This window comes from Corvus hawaiiensis, chromosome 22 (genome assembly GCF_020740725.1).
Source record: "Corvus hawaiiensis isolate bCorHaw1 chromosome 22, bCorHaw1.pri.cur, whole genome shotgun sequence".
In the NCBI taxonomy this organism is placed as follows: domain Eukaryota; kingdom Metazoa; phylum Chordata; class Aves; order Passeriformes; family Corvidae; genus Corvus; species Corvus hawaiiensis.
The window spans coordinates 5,226,346-5,244,980 of NC_063234.1; the positions used below are offsets into that span (position 1 = coordinate 5,226,346).

At 44.4% G+C, this 18,635-nt stretch overlaps 1 protein-coding gene across 2 annotated transcripts; it reads right to left on the bottom strand.

Annotated features, from left to right (window-relative positions):
- Positions 1–141: 141 nt before the first annotated feature.
- Positions 142–18,576, bottom strand: PLOD1 (procollagen-lysine,2-oxoglutarate 5-dioxygenase 1). 2 transcript variants are annotated; one of them, XM_048326127.1, is made up of 21 exons: positions 17,809–18,576; positions 16,945–17,195; positions 15,719–16,231; positions 11,888–11,979; positions 11,278–11,414; positions 10,478–10,641; positions 10,164–10,276; positions 8,765–8,828; positions 7,573–7,670; positions 7,143–7,244; positions 6,898–7,029; positions 6,487–6,608; positions 5,724–5,828; positions 5,159–5,284; positions 4,206–4,347; positions 3,590–3,703; positions 3,250–3,315; positions 2,824–2,928; positions 2,294–2,440; positions 1,858–1,983; positions 142–1,596 (listed from the first exon to the last, which is right to left on the bottom strand). In XM_048326127.1, exons 2-21 carry the CDS (start codon positions 16,976–16,978, stop codon positions 1,441–1,443), a joined length of 2,658 nt encoding a protein of 885 aa, XP_048182084.1. In that variant the 5' UTR covers positions 16,979–17,195; positions 17,809–18,576; the 3' UTR covers positions 142–1,440. The 2 variants fall into 2 exon arrangements, with proteins under 2 accessions (XP_048182084.1, XP_048182085.1); XM_048326128.1 differs by having other exon boundaries at positions 15,719–16,295; positions 17,074–17,195; positions 17,809–18,573.
- Positions 18,577–18,635: the final 59 nt, after the last annotated feature.

Genomic DNA, 18,635 nt, shown 5'->3' on the forward strand with positions numbered 1-18,635 from the left:
GGGGGAGGGGGGGGGGGTGTACACATTAGAAGGGGATCTGTATTAGGCGATTTGGGAAGTCTGTACCTCTCAAGTACCTCAGCCAATGGGGAAAGAGAGAGGGAAATGCGGCCGGGAAATTAGGATAAAAAGGAGGCTGCGTCCTCTAACAATTTGAGAGACCCCAGGGGAATGCCCCATGGCCTCTCCCTTTATTCATGAATAAAGCTATGGGACTTGTCTGTCTCCTTTTTGGACATAAACCTCTGTTGCTTGTGGATTAATTTTCCTGACACCTCTCTAACCACAGGTCTAGTCTAGACATATTTTTACACCTACTAGTTCACAATCTCTCAGCATTTCCTAGCCACTCATTTCTATCAGCCTTGACCCCACTGGAGAAGTTTCTGCAATGGAGTCTTTTGGTTTTCAATCTCAAATAATAGAAACACTGAATAATTATTTCCTCTAAGAACCAGAGAACAGCTCTTTCCATCTAATGTGAATGGGCCATCAAAGAAAATTATCAAAACTATCTCTGACAACTGGAATGAGGCCACCAAAGACCACTAGGACCTCTGGGTTTTTATCCAGAGATTAATCAGAGCTTTTGATAATTGTAACATGGTATAGAACAGAGACAATTCTGCAATTAAGCCTTCCTGACTGATGTAGTGGTTCCCAGCCTTACCTTTCTTAGATTTACTCTACATATTGACATGGCCTGAATTTGTGTGGGTATGTCTGCTGCTCTTAGCGGAGAAACAGAAGGTGGGGGGGCTTTTATCTCTTCAGTCTAATCCCAGAGGTAAAGCATCATCAGAGGACCTTCCTTTAGCTAATCAGAAGCACCTATGTTGTCACTGCTGCTTCTTTGAACTTTGTGATTTGCTTGCAAGGACAGCAAAGAGTTAAGGAATCAGATGATCTTCAGGCTCTTACTATTCAGTTTCATCTGGAGTGACATTTAACTGTTATGACTCGTGGAGTCAGCTCCCTGATTGATTTATATTTGGAATAATGGCCAGGAATTACTGTCTAACATCCAGTCCCATATATGCTGTGGATGACAACAGGCTTCCAGCTTGTAACTTGTAACTCCAAAAAGCTGGATTTCCAGTCCAAAAAAGCATTTTTTAAAGCAAATCAATCAGTGATGAAGGTTCAAGTAAATGGCACATTCAAGAAACAGTGGATGAGGAGCAGAATCAAAAATGAAGGCACAAAATCTCCTTTGGACTTCTACAGCAATATTCCTAGATATTACCTGCAGTATCAGAGGGAGATCTTCCAGTAGTGAAGTCTTAGAATATCATTAAAAATCATATTAAAAATCATATAAAAATCAATATCCAAATAGCTTTGAACAATGCCTTAGAAACTCTCAGCAGCGTTCCCTCTTTCCACTCAAAGTCAGCAGTGAGCAGGGCCAGGGAAAGGTCCTTCCTGGGAAACATGACTCTAGGGGTCAAGAAAGGACACTGCGATGTAGCGGGTTCCTTTGGTGGTTGGAAGACCTTCATGGTAGTGGGTCAGGCGTCCTGGATGCATAAGGGTCCACCCTTTCCGTGGAGCTCGAATGGAGCAGTTGTAGCGCAGGAACCGGCAGCCTCCTCCCTGGTGGGAACACAAGAGACATATTAGCTTGAAAAAAGGACCTCAGGGAAGGGGTCCCTGCCTTCTGACAGCACTTCTGAAAATGTGAGAAGGTGCTTGGGGAATCTCCTGTATTCTGATGCATTCAAAAATCTCTTTCCTAGCCTAAGCCAGTCATTAATTGTAATCCTTAATGCAAAGGTGCTCAATGTGGATCGGGGAAGGGTTTTCAGCTGCTCCAAGGGGCTGTACTGCACTCCTGACCCCCTGGCACACACTCACCTCATAGTCGATGCCAACTCTGTTCAAGGCAATGTTGATGGTGAAGGTGGACGCGTCATGGTGGGGCATTAGGGATGGCTGCTCATCAGGTTTGTAGCGAACCACAAAGGCCAGTTCAAACTGGGTCTGAGAAAGAAAAACAAATTTCACTCTGTTAGAGGGCTATGGTAGTCTGTGGCTTCTGAGCTGCAGAGCAGGGTGTAACACTGAAATTGCATCCCACTGCTAAAGGAGAAAGGCAACAACCAGGCACAAGAATGTTATTGAGAAATTGCTTATTTCCTAATGCACATACTTATGTCACACTGCAGGGTCAGATCCTCTGTACTGGGAAATAGTGTGTGTATTGCTGGAGGATTCTGGCAGTCTTGTCACAAAGCTGCAGCTGGAGGAGGTGCTGAGCTGACCATGAGTTTTGATGTTAAGGTGGACATACCTTGGTGTAGTATCCTGGGTACAGTTTCTCTGTGATGGGTGCAATATAGTCCAGAAGAAACTTATACCATTCTCTTTCAAAGCCAATTTGGTTCATGTGTATGTCAATAGTTGGCACATTCTCATATCCTCCTTGTATTCTGCTGTCCTGAAATAGAATCAACAGAAATACCCATAAGGATGGGAACCGTGGAGCTCAGGAATGAACAAACAGTACTTGTTTCTGGTAACTACAAATAAATATGATGTTTCTTTATCAGAATTTGCAGGATGGAAAGCTCATTTCAAACAATAATTAAACCCTAAGGGAAACAATATTACCATCAGAGAGGCTGAACACTGGAACTTCAGAGGACACTAAAGAAGACTCAGGGAAAAATCAGAGATAATCAGGAGCAAAATTAAAGTACTGTTTCTACTTTTCTGGTTTAATTCGGGATCTAATGCCTTCCCACAGGAGGCACTGCTACCACCAGAAATGCACAGAAAATGTTGTGGCCCAGAACTCGAAGGGCTCCTGCTTTTACTTACCGTGTTGTCACCTGTGGACCACTGGCCATAATGTTCCATTTCTTCCACCAGCTCATCACAGGCAGTGTCAGTGAATATGGGGAACCAGTAAACATCTGGGCAGGGCTGCAGATAGCAAACAGGTGAGAATAGCAGAAACAAAGACAGGTGCTTGAGGCAAAAGAAGTAAGACTAAACTGAGTGTAGACTAAGTGGAAAGAAACTAAAATATTGAGGATAGAAATTTTTCTTCTTTTTTATGTGCCCCACTTCCACTTAAGAGAGCAGGAGATGTACTTGTAGAAGAATGATTTGGCTCTAAAAGTACTTTCAAGGTCATGTTTCCTGCGCTGAACTGCTTATTCCTGAGAATTACAATAACAACGATTAAAGCGTTGTCCTGATGCTCATCTCCCATTCTGATGGATAAGAGTGATGTTTTCTTACCATTTCTATCAATTTCCCTTTCAGAGCTGCTGTGTAGTTTTCATGGATGTACTTTTCTCTCCAGTCCTGCAATTAGAAGATAAGCAAACCAGTAATTTCTGTGGGGCCCCTACTTAAAGAGGTAATAAAAGGCCAGGCACTCATGCAAGCAGTATTTTACAGGCGTTGCAGATCCATATGCTATGAATCCCAAAAACACGCTCTCTTTAAATTCTGTAACTGTGCTCTTCATCCCACCTGAGAGACACCATTATTACAAAGCCTGGACTTCCCATAGTGGTGAAACTAATATCAGATCTTCCCAAATTGCTGTGCCTGCTGAGTATGCAGGTTATCTCACCTCAGGATTGCTGAATATTTGCCAGAGATCATTGTGGAGGTGACTTGTCTGGTAATTCTCCAGAGACAGTATGTGTCCGAATTGATGCCGGTTTGTCAGGTACATAAACACTCCCTGCAGGACAGAGAGAAATACTAAAGGCCTCGTATTTCCGAGAGCCACCATGAAACTAAGCACTGGACAGTTCTCCAAGCTGTTTATTTACTCATTCTTGCTCCTGTGGGCTTTCAGTTTTATTTCCACCCTGGATATGAGAAACTTTGAAAGGTTATAGGCAGAGACAGTAATTCTGTGTCTTGTCAGCCAGGACTGGAAGCAGAGGAGAGCAGCTGTTGTGAGATTAGGGTCTTCCTTCTTACCCTGTCAATCCCATTTAGAGCAGTCCTGAAAAGGCCCAATAATAACAAAAATGTTATCCATGTTTAGTGGTCCATGGCTATGCATGGTTTCACAGCAAGACTGAAGTCCCATGTTGTTCCAAAGTCTGCACTGTACTGACTAGTACCAGTTCACCCTATCCCTGCCCTGGCAGAACTGAATGCCTTGAAACTACTTAATCCTGTACCCTTCACCCTGGCATGCAGCTCTCCTCTGCCAGCCTCTCTCCTCGACTGACCTGATTCCGAACGTTGTGGCAGAAAGCCATGTCAGCATCCAACTTGCCACTGTGGAACAGATCTCCCTGGTCAAGCTCCAAATGCAGAGCCTTGGCTTTAACCATGTAAACACTGCTGATGTAGGGAACATTCCAAAGCCCACTGAAACACATGGGAAGAAAAGTGAGACTTGAAATACCACTAAGACAGATACTGCTGGACCTGACAGGATGACAGGCAGCACTGCAACATCAGCCAGGCTTGCCTAAATGAGGCAACTCAGAACAGCAGGGAGAAACCATACCAATAGATATTGTCATTCCAGAAAAAATTCACTTATATTTCCCAGAGCTTTTAAGCTGCACAAATGCTAGTCCACTGTGAAAGCAATTAATTGCTACTGTGTGTTTTTTCTAGGGACATAATTAATAGTTTGAATCTCTTCCCAGAGAGATCAACATATTTTTTCCAGTGATTTAAAGAAACTGAACCAGCCAAAAGTGCATAAGCTGATTTCCAGAGTTTATTGCACATACAACGGCCTTTAAAAAAGAGGGTCCCTCAAGAATATGAATGAGTTGACAATTCTATTTTGTGAATCTTCCATTCAAGGATCACCTGGTATTTTCTGAAGATTTATCTGACAGAGATTAAACAGCACTTTACAGGATTTTAAGAATCACACTAACTATAATCCCCAGATGGGAAATCATGACATGAGTAAAATGAGATTATTTCAGCAGTCAGCACTCTCAAACCCTTGCTCTGATCATAAGAAAATCTGCCCCAAGTATGTTATTGTCTCTGCTCAGGGGAAAATATAAAGCAGCTTCCAAATGGGAGCAGAGACTTCTTTTCCTTTCCTATACACAAAGACATTTGCACTCTCTGGTTCTTTGCCATCATTTTGATGATGCAGCAAGCTTTGCATTTGAGGGATTATATCAGTGAGAAGCTCTCTTTGCATACTTACATTCTCCGCCTTTGAACAATATCCACGTAATCTTCTGAGCGGGCATAGTATCCATCAGGGCTCAGCGCTCCCCAGAAATTGGACCACAGCTTCTCATGACGGCTTACCAGGGGGGCAATCACCAGCCTGGAAGCATGAAAGAAAAAGGAATTGCAGGACAGGATGTTACTACAGGAAGAAAATGAAAATATTTACAAACCCCAGTACTGTAAGAGCTATTTCCTCTCTCACTTACAGAGTTGCTGTTTTGCTAACTCTGTTGGAATGAAAGGCCACATAAGAAAGGGTAAATATGGTCCAAATCTCCTCTCTAACTGCACCCTGCACCAGGTCTGTTAGAATCTGATTTGTTCTAGTGACTATATAAAAATAAAGCTAAGGATGATTTACATCTCCTGCCTAAAAACCAGGGATTACAACTACAGTAAAAAAAACCACATAAGAGGTTTTTGGCTAACATCCCATCTCTGGCACAGCTCTCCTGGTTCCCTACACATCTCAGGGATGTGCACTGAATTCCTCATGTGAGATGACCAGTAAGCATTGCTCATACCAAAGAACTCACTTGTTTTGTTCAATCAGGATCCTCAGAGTCTCTGTGTTCTTCAGAACTACCTCAGCATCCAGGCTAAAGTAATAGTCACAGTCAGGATCCTTCCTGCACAAATCCCTACAGCCAGAGAAGAGAAAAGTCACATCCTAAACCAGGGGAAGACAAAGGACAGAGCACCAAGAATTCCTTCTTTGTAGTCTAAAGGTCTTCTGAGTGCTCAGAAAAGTTTGGTTTAATGTAACAACCCAGAGGGCCAGCATAGTACAAGCACAGCAGATTCAGTATCCAATAGCAGATACTGAGACACAGCCAAAATCACCTTTAGCAAACTTTCCTCAGCTCAAACCAAAGAGGTTCCCATTTACAGATGGCCCAAATCCACACCAGAGCTCAAACCTCCTGATCATAGACAGGAAGATACTCTCTCACTAGTTCTTAGATTTGCTACAACGCTCCTCCTCTTCAGAGATATAGGTGAGTATTCTTTGTGCTCTGTGGCTGGGTATACAGATGAGGGTAGGAGATATAGGGTTATCCTTCTGTCAGAACAAAGGACGAGTGAGAACTTAGTTTCTGAAACTGAACAAAGTGAGCTGGTATGGAAGCTGATTTTTTCCCAATATATAAGGGCATCAGAGTTAGTGCTAGAAAAACTGAAAGGATAACTGAAAAAAGAAAAGCAGTCACTTGACAGGAATGATCTCAGGAAAAACAGATGTCTTAGTTTGGACACGGGCTGTCTCTGCTGGCTATCATGTATGGCCTCTTCACTTACATGCCCAAGTTACGTGCCTCAGCATTCTCCATCTCATCCTCTGGTCCGATCACTTTGACAGTGAGATATTCTTTGCCATGCTCTTCTACAAAAGAGTCTACCTCCATCAAGTGATGTTCCTCCTATTCCAAAAGTAAGGAAAAACAGGTAAGATGGACTCATCCAGGCCACTCAGCCTCCTGAAAATGAGTAGAGGGGCAACAGCTCTTAAGCCCACTTCTGCACATCTACAGGTGGATGGATGGGTGTCATTGCAGATAAGTATGCAACCATATGGATGCCACTGCAGATAAGTACTGTGATTACACAGCCTGGAAGTCTAGCCCAAGGCTGCAAAGGTGCCTAGAGTAGAGGAGGAGGTGTAAATTTTCCCAGCATTTGGTAAGACCATCACAAGCCAACTTCACTTACATGATTGTGAATAAAGAGCTGGATTCGTTGCTTTGGGTAATGAAGGTTACGAAGCCGCAAGAAAAACTGGGAGAGGAATGGGGTGGGCTGCTCGATGAAAATGCCAATCAGAATCATTGGCAATGCCTCATCCTACATTCAGGGACAAGAGGAGAGAGAAGTGGTGAGTTGTGTTTCACATCAGACACATAGGATCCCATCATAAGACTTGTTTTGAGAGCTTTGAATAGACACAGAAGCCTTACCTTAAACCCCGTGAGGCTTCGCAGACCTTCGTCACACACCGTGCAGCCAGTCTCAAATGTCCATATTTGAGGAATGTAGTTTCCCAGGTAGTTCAGCTGCAGCTGCAAAAGGCAATTTGCCACATTATGCATTACAGGGCCGGGGAGTTTCTTTGTGTGCACCCCCACTGTGAGATCACATTTCAACTTCAATTACCTTCTGCGTGAACTAAAGAATCTGAAAAGCTTGACAGCCTGAGGGTCCAGCTACATGTGGTTCTTTGAACCAGATCCATTTTGCTGCTAGGGGCCTGGACTGCTTATTGTTTCTCAAATGGAAGCACACGGCGTAAGTCAATATATGTGAAGGCAGTAACCTGATCCATCAAGCCTAAAGGGTCACTTTGCAACAAACACAGACCAAATCTTTCTCTCAGGACAGTCCACTTACCTTGGTGGGTCCATTTCCATGGATCACCACAGGCAGAGTGTCATATAACAAGTTTCTTGCTCTCACTCGTGAGTTTTCAAACTTCAGTACTATCTCATCTGGAAATGACATTGTCATTATGTTAAGGTTTTTATTGATAATTAGAAGCACAATGCCTCATTTATACTGAAAAACTGCTGACAAATTGCTGGACAATGGATAACTGTGCACAAGTAGTTTAAGGGCTATAGACCAAATCTGTAAAGGAGAAAAAAATATTCAGAATGATCCTGTGAGGTAACAGAAGGATGGCTGGGAAGCTGGACAATGTCTGGGAATTGGCAGAAGCCATACTGAAAGATTCTTTCAAAACTGGCATTGACAAACTGTGCAGTGAGGAACAGCTACTGATGACAGGGACAGCTATTGACAGGAGGATTCAGGCCCTTCTCACCTAAGTGTTCTATGCACCTGACATCTCTCTTTGTCACCCCTCACAGAAGTCCATCCTCCTGGCAGAGATCATCCAAGATGTTGCCTCAACACAACCACACAAAATCCTTTGGAAAAAAGACTAGCACAGATACAAGCTGCAGTCTGTCATTGATATGATGAGCACAGGAGCCAAAAACTACACTGCCATTATCACTTTTTACCTGACCAGAATGAATATGGAATGGTGCAAGACTGAAAACATTAAGGCAGTACTGTCAGGAGAGTAAGTGAATCCCTCTTGCCAGGACTAGCAAAATCAATCAGCAGGTCAGGTCAGAAGCCTGGTACAGTCAGTGAGTGTTCACAGGCGTATCTGGCTACTTCTCACCTCCTATGGCATTCCAGCATGGCTCTGAAGCGGAAAGACAGGCAAGCCCTAGGCAGGGCTTTGTGTTATCACTTGCATTGGAAGTCCCTCCCAGTTTCAATCCCCAAGGCTAATGCAATCCGACATGCCTGGAGATCAAAGTGGCAAGGAGGTGTAGGATGAAAAACCTGACCTGCATTCCCTGAAGTGGAGAAGCAATTGCAATGAGAACCTAGTTGGTCACAGTGGAATTGCAAACAAATCCCAGAACTCTAGCAGAGACTTTTACTAAATCTTATTCTGTGGGAACAGCCATTTCTGAAATACAATCCCTTAAGCCATAACTTTATTTCTGGTGTCAACATGCAAGTTGCATTCCAAGGAGAAATGAGCTTCCTTCTTCCATCTCACCTAATGCTCCATTTAGGTTTTGGAAGATCCGGCTTCTGTGGTCTAGACTGATGTTGATACTTTCCTTTAAAAGAATTAGATAAATAACCTTAATTAGAACACAAAAGGCATCCATTCTTTACATGCAATGGACCCTATACTCAGTGAAGATATATCCCATTCCTATAGTAATCTGCAAACTCTCCAAGCTCTGAGGCCTAAAACATTCCCAGATAATCATAATTTTCATTTAAATCTGGGACAATTCACCATTTTCTAGAACAATTTAAATATATTTTATTAGGCAAAACTATGCAGACCCCCTCTCCCCGTTTTAAAGCTGCTGTGGGTATGTCAATAAATCTGCATCATATGAGTGAAGTAGACTTACACACAGTCATATAAACCCCAAATGCATATAATACACAGGAATGTCAGATAGCAAAACCATCTGCTGTGAAAAGTTTCTTGCCTTCTATCCACAGGGCAAGTATGACCCCAAGCATTGCCCCACGTACCAGTGTCAAACCAGAGGACAGTAAGATGCAAGATCAGCTTGTGCAATCTTTGTTTTTATCCATGGTGCAAGTCACACTCTGACTGCATCAGACTGAAATGCAGCTCTGACTTAACAGAGTTCTGTGTCCCTGCAGGCATCTATTAAGACTGATTACTGGAAATGACAGCAGGGTGCTAACATCCGCTGTCTGAGTGCCAAGTCAGGGGAATTGCTCAGCCCTTGTGTGGCACAGGGCCAGAGCTGCAGATGAGAACATTAAAGGAACTGTTCATGTTAAAGTATCACAGGCTGTACTCAGATTTGGGGAACTAAAAAAGTCCAGCTGCTCTAAATGTTCTACCAGCCTCGCTGGTAAAAAGTTGCAAGTCTCTAATTAGTCTGATAGCAGTTCCCTATTTCAAATGTTTCCTCTTGATTTGTGAATTGCTGTTACAGTTTGAATTCTCAGCTCCCATGCATTTGGTCTGTCCCCAGGGACAGACTGGCCTCTGTAATCCACAACTGGGCAGGGACAGCAGAACCAGAATGACCCATGGGCTGGATGGTCTGGCCAGTGCATCACACAGTGCTGGAATGGCAATGCTGCTTCCAGGGTCCATTCCAGGCTTCTGTAGGATGTTACATGGCATTTTCCTAAAATGTACTTCAGTGCTAGGTTGGCTATCTCTAAGTCAGCACTGCACTCTGCAGTTTCACATCCCCTGGGAGGAGGCTGGTTAGTTCCTCCACACTCAACAACTTTAAACACCATACTGGTATGAGCCTCCATTAAGACTCATTTTCAGACATCTCTCTTCCCATTCACATTTTATGCTTAAATATAAAAACTTCTAACAACAGAAAATGGGGGTACTGGCTAGAATGCAAATTTTCAGAAACTTAGAATCTAGATACACCTACTCTTTTTTCTGGATCCAAGAAGATACTTGTATAGAAGAGCTGGTCACTGTCATTGTCCTGTCCTTTCCACTCCTCCACAAGCTTCTTCAGGTTTGGAGCATAACCTATGAAGCCTGTGGGAATAAATATGAGGAAATGTTTCAACCCAGATGATTAAAAAATGGAAGTACTCCTATATACATGTACTTTCACTTCTCTCACATGAAATCTCACTATACCCTGCAGAGAATCATCAACTTTCAGTTTGCTTTGCCATTTCTCCCACAGGTTGAGGAGAAAGAGGTTCTCAGCTGAAAGCTAGCTCTGTGTCTCACCTCCAGAACCCAGGAAGCGCTTTCCATCTCGCACCCGAGGATACTTGGCTTCCAGCTTTCTGTCAGGATAGATGTAATTCTCTGCTGAGAAAACCACCTTGCTCTTGGCTTGTTTGAACTTCTTCAGCAGTTCTGTGGGGCCCGAAGCAAAGAGCACATCATAGCTAGAGAAAGAGACAGACAAAAAAGGACAAAAGGAATGGAATCAGAAAAACACGCCAGTGAGAAAAGTTTCCAGAAACAGCTAATTCTTTGGGAATCCCTCTCTTTTAGTTTATATAATACTGTTTAACAGTATTATATTTTTTGTAATGCAACAAATTAAAGTATAGTCTTATTCGTATGCTGGGCATATGAAAAGACACTGAGACTCCAAGCCATCCTTTTCTCTCTTCACTTTTGTCTGGCAGACTAATTCTTGGCTCTTAGGATGTGCTGCAGTCCTACTTCACCTTATAAAACAAATAACTCTGGTAAGAAAGGCCTGCTTAGTTCCACAGGAATTGTCTGCTCATTCTCTGCAGATAGAGGCAGCCAAATTCCACAGTGGCAGAATCAGGTACAACACTATCAACTTCATGCAGGAACTGGCATCAGCCTATTCTGATCGGACCTTCCCAACAGCCACGGATGCAACTCTGAGTGATTCTCAGGAAACTACAGAGAGTTCAGGGGGAAAAAACCAGAGATCTGGACACACTTTTCAAAACAAATCAATTTCACAGTTCATTTCTTCTCAGTGAGAACCTGTCCAAACAGCCTTAAGATTCAGTTTGTGGCAAATGTTTTCCAACCATTACCTTTCTACAAAAAGGATGATCAAGTCCTCCTTATCCACATACTGCTTCAGAGCTGACTTCAGGAGACGGACCTTCTGCCCACCTCCAGCTGGCTGCTGGTCATCTCCACCCTGCCACTCCTCATCCAGCCCCAGCACCTACACAGCGACAGGCACATGGTGACCTCAACAGGGCACTTAAAGGAAAAGGACCAGAACCCACAAACGTACTGGTCCTGATAACTCCCAGTGCAATTCACACCAAAAATAACAGCTCCAGGACAAATGGACTAGGCAGCCTTTGATCCACTCTCTGGGCTGGACAGTCAGTGTAACATACAGCACAGTGACAAAGCATTCCTAGCCACAGGGACAGGAGCATGCTCCGTACTGTGTGTCTTGGCAGTGAAACGGAAAAGTGCCATGAGGCTCCCTTGACCAGGAGTTATGGATCTCATCCCAAGCCAGCACTCAGAATACTGCAGAAATGACCCAGTTGCAGTACTTCTCAGCCAGCTGAGCAGGTGTGTCCTCTCTTGAGCTTTTATTTAATCACTGTGAGGCCAAGTCTTATCCATTCCACAATTTGAAATTCCCATTGACCAACCACCACGGAAGCTGCTAGACATCACCTGCACTTTGTAGTTGAAGAATTGGGCTGATCTTCTGAAGCGTTGAAATCCTTCAGTCTGCTTGGTGGCAACAGTCAGAACCAGCAGGTTTTCTGCACACAGGTGAAAGCACAAGAGATACTCAGCTCGTGTTGTTTCCATGCCTAACTTGATTGTGGTTATAAAATGAAAGATTATGTAAAGATACAATTCCATTGCCTGAGTTCTGAGCTAAAAAAAGAAAATAAAATGTATTAAGTGGTTTGTTTGCCCTGCTAGTGAAAGCTACAATTCTCTTCTCTCACACAGAGTACAAAGGAAATTAAACTTGAAGATAAAAAAATAGAATTACTACAAAATGCCCATTTGGAAGTCATCCATTTAATGCTGCTTTGACTTTCTGTTCCCCACAGAGCTGGTTTTTTGTCACTCAGCATTGACTGGATGTAGGGAAAACCAAAATTAGACTAAATGTTATTATTCTCTCCCCATGGCTGCTTCAAATTTCTACTGCATTCCTGAGGCATTTTCCAGTTTTTTCATACATATTCAATGTGAATTTAATTGTGCTATAATTTTCATTTGCGTTGTCCTCACAAACTTGCTTTTCATTTCCAGTCCCTTAAAAATCATAAAACTAAATCCTGAAGCTCTCTTTCAGAAGTTTCTCTGTGGTACCCTGAAATACGGTTTTTACGTGGAAGTTCTGGTTTCCTCATCGCAATGATGAAATGTTAATACTTCACCTCAAGAGTTTTGCTGAAGTAGGAATTTGTATAGGCTCTGGCAACAGTGCTTAAATGCAAATCCTGGCCATCCGATTTAAACATCAGAAAATACCAGGAAAAACTAAAAGAACATTTTCTTGGCCTCAGCAAGATTTTTTTGGAACAATTATTTTTTTCAATGGATGTACCAGATGTATCTCCCTCAGGTACCCAAACTGATATTCTGTGTGGTTTTAGAGAGGAAGGATCTTGAAGCTGGAGTTATAAATGGACCTGACAAAGGCAGCAAAAGTAAAAAAAAAGTGTAAGACTCCAAGTTATGAAGAAAGAAGATATTCCCAAAGAAATTCCCCAGATCCTTTACCTGCATCAGAATAAAAAAGAGAGGAGAGATTGAGAACAGTCAACAGGTCAAGTCTAATTTTATTTATTAGACATGTGCACAAAGTGATAAATAAAAGAATATGAATCCCATATAAGTGCAGTTTTTAAGGGCAGATTTTTAGACATATGAAGTGCATTCCTAATCTAGCCCTTCCAGCACACTCCAGTGCCTTGTGTCCAGCCCAGTCAAAGGGAGCAAACAAATGAGTAAAATATGTATGTCCTCAGGCAACATGTTAAAGCCATTAAAGTTTCTAGCCATATGATGGCACACAGAAAGCCACATCAGCTTTATGAGAGAGCTCTGAGCTCATGGATTTTGAGAAGGTGAGGATCATACTGCTGAGGAAGAGGGGGACAAACATGGGTTTGCCAGAGAGGAATGTAAAGACAATGCTCAAATTCTAGTACCTGAGGGGAGAAACCATGTGATAATGATAAGAGAAGGAAAGAAAGAAAGGATCATGACTACTATGCAATTATTTCAGCCCAAAATCTGAGGCATCTCACATTAAATAAATCATTAATTCATTTTCATGCTGCCACCCCAAGAAAGCCACACACTGTTTATGACTTGACTGCCAAAAGTTTGCTGGACAGGATGAGCGCTAAAAGCTCACACAGAACAGGAAGCAGTGTCCTATTTCTAAGACAGAAAAGGTCTCTCCATGCAGTCTGTGAACTCAGAGGAGCATGAAAAACCAGGACAAAGACCACTCTCATCCCCAGCAGAATTCCAAGTTACAGATTCCCTGTGGGGTAGGATGCTGAGAAACACTAAGCTCAGTTTCTGTTCTAAGAACTCTCTGCAGTAGCGAGAGCTTTCTATCCCAAGAGACATTCCTCCAGCTTAGCACTGGAAGTTTGTGCTGAGCTATGCTGCCTCCACTCCTTCTGCTTTAACCCTTTCTTCTCTTTCCCAAAGATTTTGCTGAACGCTGATGCAGCTGATAGGTACTTCCAGGGACAGAGCAGTAAACCCTCTTACTTTCAGTATTACATGCAAACTTTTCAAAACATCCTAAACAGATTGATGCTTCCCTGTTTCCCATATCCCACAGTCAATTTCCATATGTAGAAATGCAGCCTGTTCTGCTAAGCTGGGCCTCCTGGGCCTAAAGGCTCCCTGGGCTACACTGACAATTAGGAATTGTATAAATACATTTAATAATGGGATGGCTGCATAATACAAACACAGGGTGGTTAACAAAGCAATCACTGGACTCAAAACCAGGGGAGCTGGACTGTATTGCAGGACAAAGAGCCAATCATGCTATCCCTGTTTCTCCATCTGTAGAATGATAAAAGAGAACATTTACCATGTTTGTGAAGGTTTTAGAGCTCTATAGATGAAAAGGATTCAGTAAGAACAAAGCACTGGAACAGGAACCCTGATACCAAGATCACAATTAAATGATTCAGTAAACTTCTGAGTTTTTATAGGGAATAAAAATCAGAGACCAGATGAGTTCAGTAACAAAAAAAAATTAAAGTTATTTACTTCTGCCCTAAGTCTACAGAGAAAGCACAGCTGCAGCTGCATTTTAGGACAAGGAATGAATTTATCCCTGGCTGTGATTTGGGAAATCTTACTGTGCCACTTCCATTTAAGATAGTGTCTGAGAAAATACCATTAATATGGGGATCAAATAGAAAAAAAACAGTGTACAATTTAACAGTGGATAATATATTCTCTGTATTACATTTACAGAAGATTTTTAAAAAATTCTATCAGCTACAGATAACTATGCAGAGATCTTTTGCAGAGATCTAAAAGAACATCCAGGAGAGAAGACAGGTATCATTACTCTCACATTACTCTGGGGAAGCTGAGGCAGGGGAAAGGAGAGGCATTTTTTCTTCAAATCATGCCAAAAGTGATGGGTTCAGAAAGCAGCTCATTCTAAATCCCTCTTCCTAACCAATTTACCTCATTCTCTTTCCCAGCCCTCAGTTTTATACCTCTAGTGCACTCTTAAATCTTACTAAAACCATGGAAGATTTGGGATGTGCAAGGAAGGCAGGATAGTACAGAGATTCTTTGTTTTAATTATGCCACTACAGCCAAAGAACTCCCAACACCCCCATAGATGCACACTAACTGTATTATGTACATATATAATAAAGGTAGTTATACCAGAATCATGCTGTGAAGGGAAATATTCTAGGTAACAAGATTAAATCTCCTCCTAATTGCCACTTCTCTAATGAAGACAGAGATAATTATCCAAACTTCTTGGCAGAGTGACAGTGTGTGAACCACTTTGTCAGGGCTGCTGACATTCTGTAGCTGCCCTAATCCTCTGCTGTTCTACCAACCACTCCAGGGCTTCTACCAACTGTTTATGGGGAGACAGACTGATGTTATTTTAGGAGCATCCCTGATCTTGAGTCACAGTGTGGCCAGTCTGGGATCAAATGCGCTCCCGTTACCTAATTCTTGAACCGCCCAAGTTCAAAAGCAGGCTGACCGAGGTGGGATGCAACCCACGGGACCAAGAGTCCTTCACTGGGATGAAATGACGTCTCACGAAACTCCGAGCTGTGAGCTGCCCGAGGCTCGAGGTGCCGCCCAGGGGCTCACACTCTGCCGTGGGCTCGGGTCGGGCAATGCTTGGGAGCGAGACCAGGACGCCGAGGCCAGCAGTGGCACCCACAGCGGCTGTGCTCGTCCATCAGCCTGGCCGCCGGCTCCCCATGCTGCCGATCCCCCCCGTGCCCCGCGCAGCACCCCCCTTACCTTCCTGCTGGGAGGCACGGCCACCCCCCGCCCCGAGCAGGGCCAGCACCGCCCAGAGCAGCAGCATCGCCGGAGGCACCATGGAGGCGGCTTCCCCGCCCGGACCCCGCTCCAGGAGCTGACACTGACCGGCAGCAATGCCTGCGAGACGGACCGGGCGACTCCGGGGCTGCCGGAGCTGTGCCACGCACCAGACCCACCCGGCGGAGACGGGCGGAGGAAGCGAGGAGGCGATGGCTCCTCCTCCCGGGCCGCCCCGGCCCCCACAAGAGGCGGGCGGGCAGCCGGGGCAGCGCTGGGAGACGAGGCAGGACGTGCTGGGACCGCGTGGAAAGCGAGGCAACATCGAGACGGGGAGCTCGTGCGTTTGATCCCGGAGCTGCAGCGGCTTTGCCTGGGGTGCGGGGTCTAGCGGGGCTTGACTGCGGGGGCCGGGCAGTGTGCGGAGCACGCGCGGCGCTGGGACACCGGGCAGTGGATGTGCAGAGGGGCAAATAGGCATTGAGCAAATTCCTGTGTAGGAGCAGAGGAGTCAGTCTCTGGCCAGCTGCAGCTGGCTGACACTTATGGGACATTTCTGTACAAAAAGCAAACCAAGAAATTGATTATAATGTTATGCACAGCTCTAGAAACTGGAAGCCTTATTACATACCTTCTTCATACCTTCTTCCTACCTGTCACCTCCTATGTTTCCTTTGTGAACACAAAATCTGCAGTGTTTTTGTTTCCTGTACTAACTGGTTTTCTCTGGCCATATACACATCTTTAGGTCTTACATTAATCTCTGTGGCCTTGTGCTGGGTTTTCTTGCTGTAGCCCTGATCACTTACCTAGGCATCTTTTTCTATTTCATTCTGCCTTTGAGAACAGGTAAAATAATCCTGTCTTAGAAAGTTATACTTCTTAAAATAAACGTTTGCTTTTCGGTCACTTCTACAGTGCAGTGAATGTAAGGTTTAGATGTAGGAAAACCCTTTTGAGCCTGCAGGACACCAGATAAGGAGCTACGACTGACAGATCCTATGTGAGGCCTGTCAGTAAACCATCTCTTTAAATTAACAGAAATCACAGATATAACAGGGTTCAGTTTAAAAAAAAAAAACCAAACCAAACAAACAAACAAACAAACAAAAAAACAAACAAAACAAAACAAAAAAAAACCCCAAGAAGGCATGATCTTAGAGGAGAAAAAATCAAGCACGTTAGAAGGGCCACACTGTACCTACCTGATATAACAGCATCATGCCAAAGAACTCCCATTAAGTTTGTTTGTTCACTGAGAATATTCTTGAGTGTATTCAGAGCACTTTTCCTTCCATTCCCTCTCCCCAAAGCAGGAATTCCCTCATAATTACCAGGTAAACAGAACAGTCCTCATGCTCAAGTGATGAGCATTCCAGGCAACAACCCAAGGAAATACTAGTTCTCTCTAAGATGGTGATTTCAGGAAACCTCCTTTTGCAAAGCTCCCAGTTTCCTTAAATTAAAAAAAAAAAAAAAAAAAAAGAGAGAGAGAGAAAGAGAGAACATACTTTCTCTTTAGATTTCTTCAGTACTTTGCAGGACCAGACAAAGCCCGTGATAAATCTGTAGCAGCTTCAACAGTTTAAGACAGAAGCCACAGCAAAGATGTTCAGTCCTTCACCTTCAGACCTTAGACTGAGAGCTGGGACTCAACATGTGTTTTTAAAATTGCAAGTTTCTTGTTTTAATGAAGTTAAATCTCTCCAGTCTAAAACGAAAGCAGTTTTGCACACTTGAAATCATGAATGCCTCATTGTTTATGCTACTATACCCAGGCTGTCTCTGTTTGACAGCTTTGTATTCTGCAGCTATGCCCACCCAACAAGCACATTTCCCCCGTTTGTGTGTTTGCACTGCTCTGTGCGCTGGCTGCAGCCGGCTGCCTGTCTTTTTAAAGAGAGCCAGCTGCCAATGCAGATGTTCCAGTGAGTACGTGCAACATGTGCTCCAGGCGGAGCAGCAACTTCCTAAAAACTGGAAGGGCCAGAGCTCCGTTCTTACAGCAGCCTCAAAGCTGAGACACCACCAGCCCCATTGAAACCTGCAAGGAATGGGGTCTCACTCACCGTTTTGGGATCCCAGTCCCTCCCACAAATCAAACAGCTCATGTGCAGGAATAAATTTAGAACGTGTCTCCTCTGTTTCCCTTCACTGAGCTGGTTCATTGCCTCAACCTGGTCGAGAATTTAACATTTCACTTTAACTCACAGTGTTTCCGCCTAATTTGCTTGAAACTGTGTTTCTCGTTCTGTCTTTCGAGCACTGCTCTGGATACAAAGCTTTCCTGTGCACATCTAAGACACGTGAGAAAGTTTGTTCCTCTATTTACTTCATAGTGGAACACACTTTGATAGAACTTCCTTTCCCGCATAGTTTCTGTTGTGGTAAGGCAGTAAACTGCCACGGGAATTACGGAAAACCTCTCCAGGCCTTTTCGATCCGTGCAGTGACCCGGGCAGGAGACACAGAACCTCAGCCCTGGGCTGGAGCTGCTCGAAAACACCCGCGGATACAGCAGAGGGAGAGGGGCAGGGGCGGGCAGGGCCGGGAGACAGGGGGTTGGAAGTCGGGGGGTCCCGGAACCGGCGGGGTTGGAGGCTGGGGATCCCGGTGCCGGGAGAGGGCGCGATTGGAAGTCGGGGGTCCCGGAGCTGAGGAAGCTCGGAGCCGAGAGGGGTCCCGGTAACGGCAGGGGCCCGGAGCCGGTGGGGCCCCGAGCAAGGGGAAACCTGGAGCCGGGGGGGTTGGAAGCCGGGAGCGATAGAGGCCGGGGGTCCCGGGGGTCCCGGGGGATCCAAGCGGGCCGAGCCGCGTCTCCCCGCCAAGCCCCTCCTCGGGGGCGGAGACCGCGGCTGTCGCAAAGCGCTGCAAAGCGCCGCCAATCGCGGCGGAG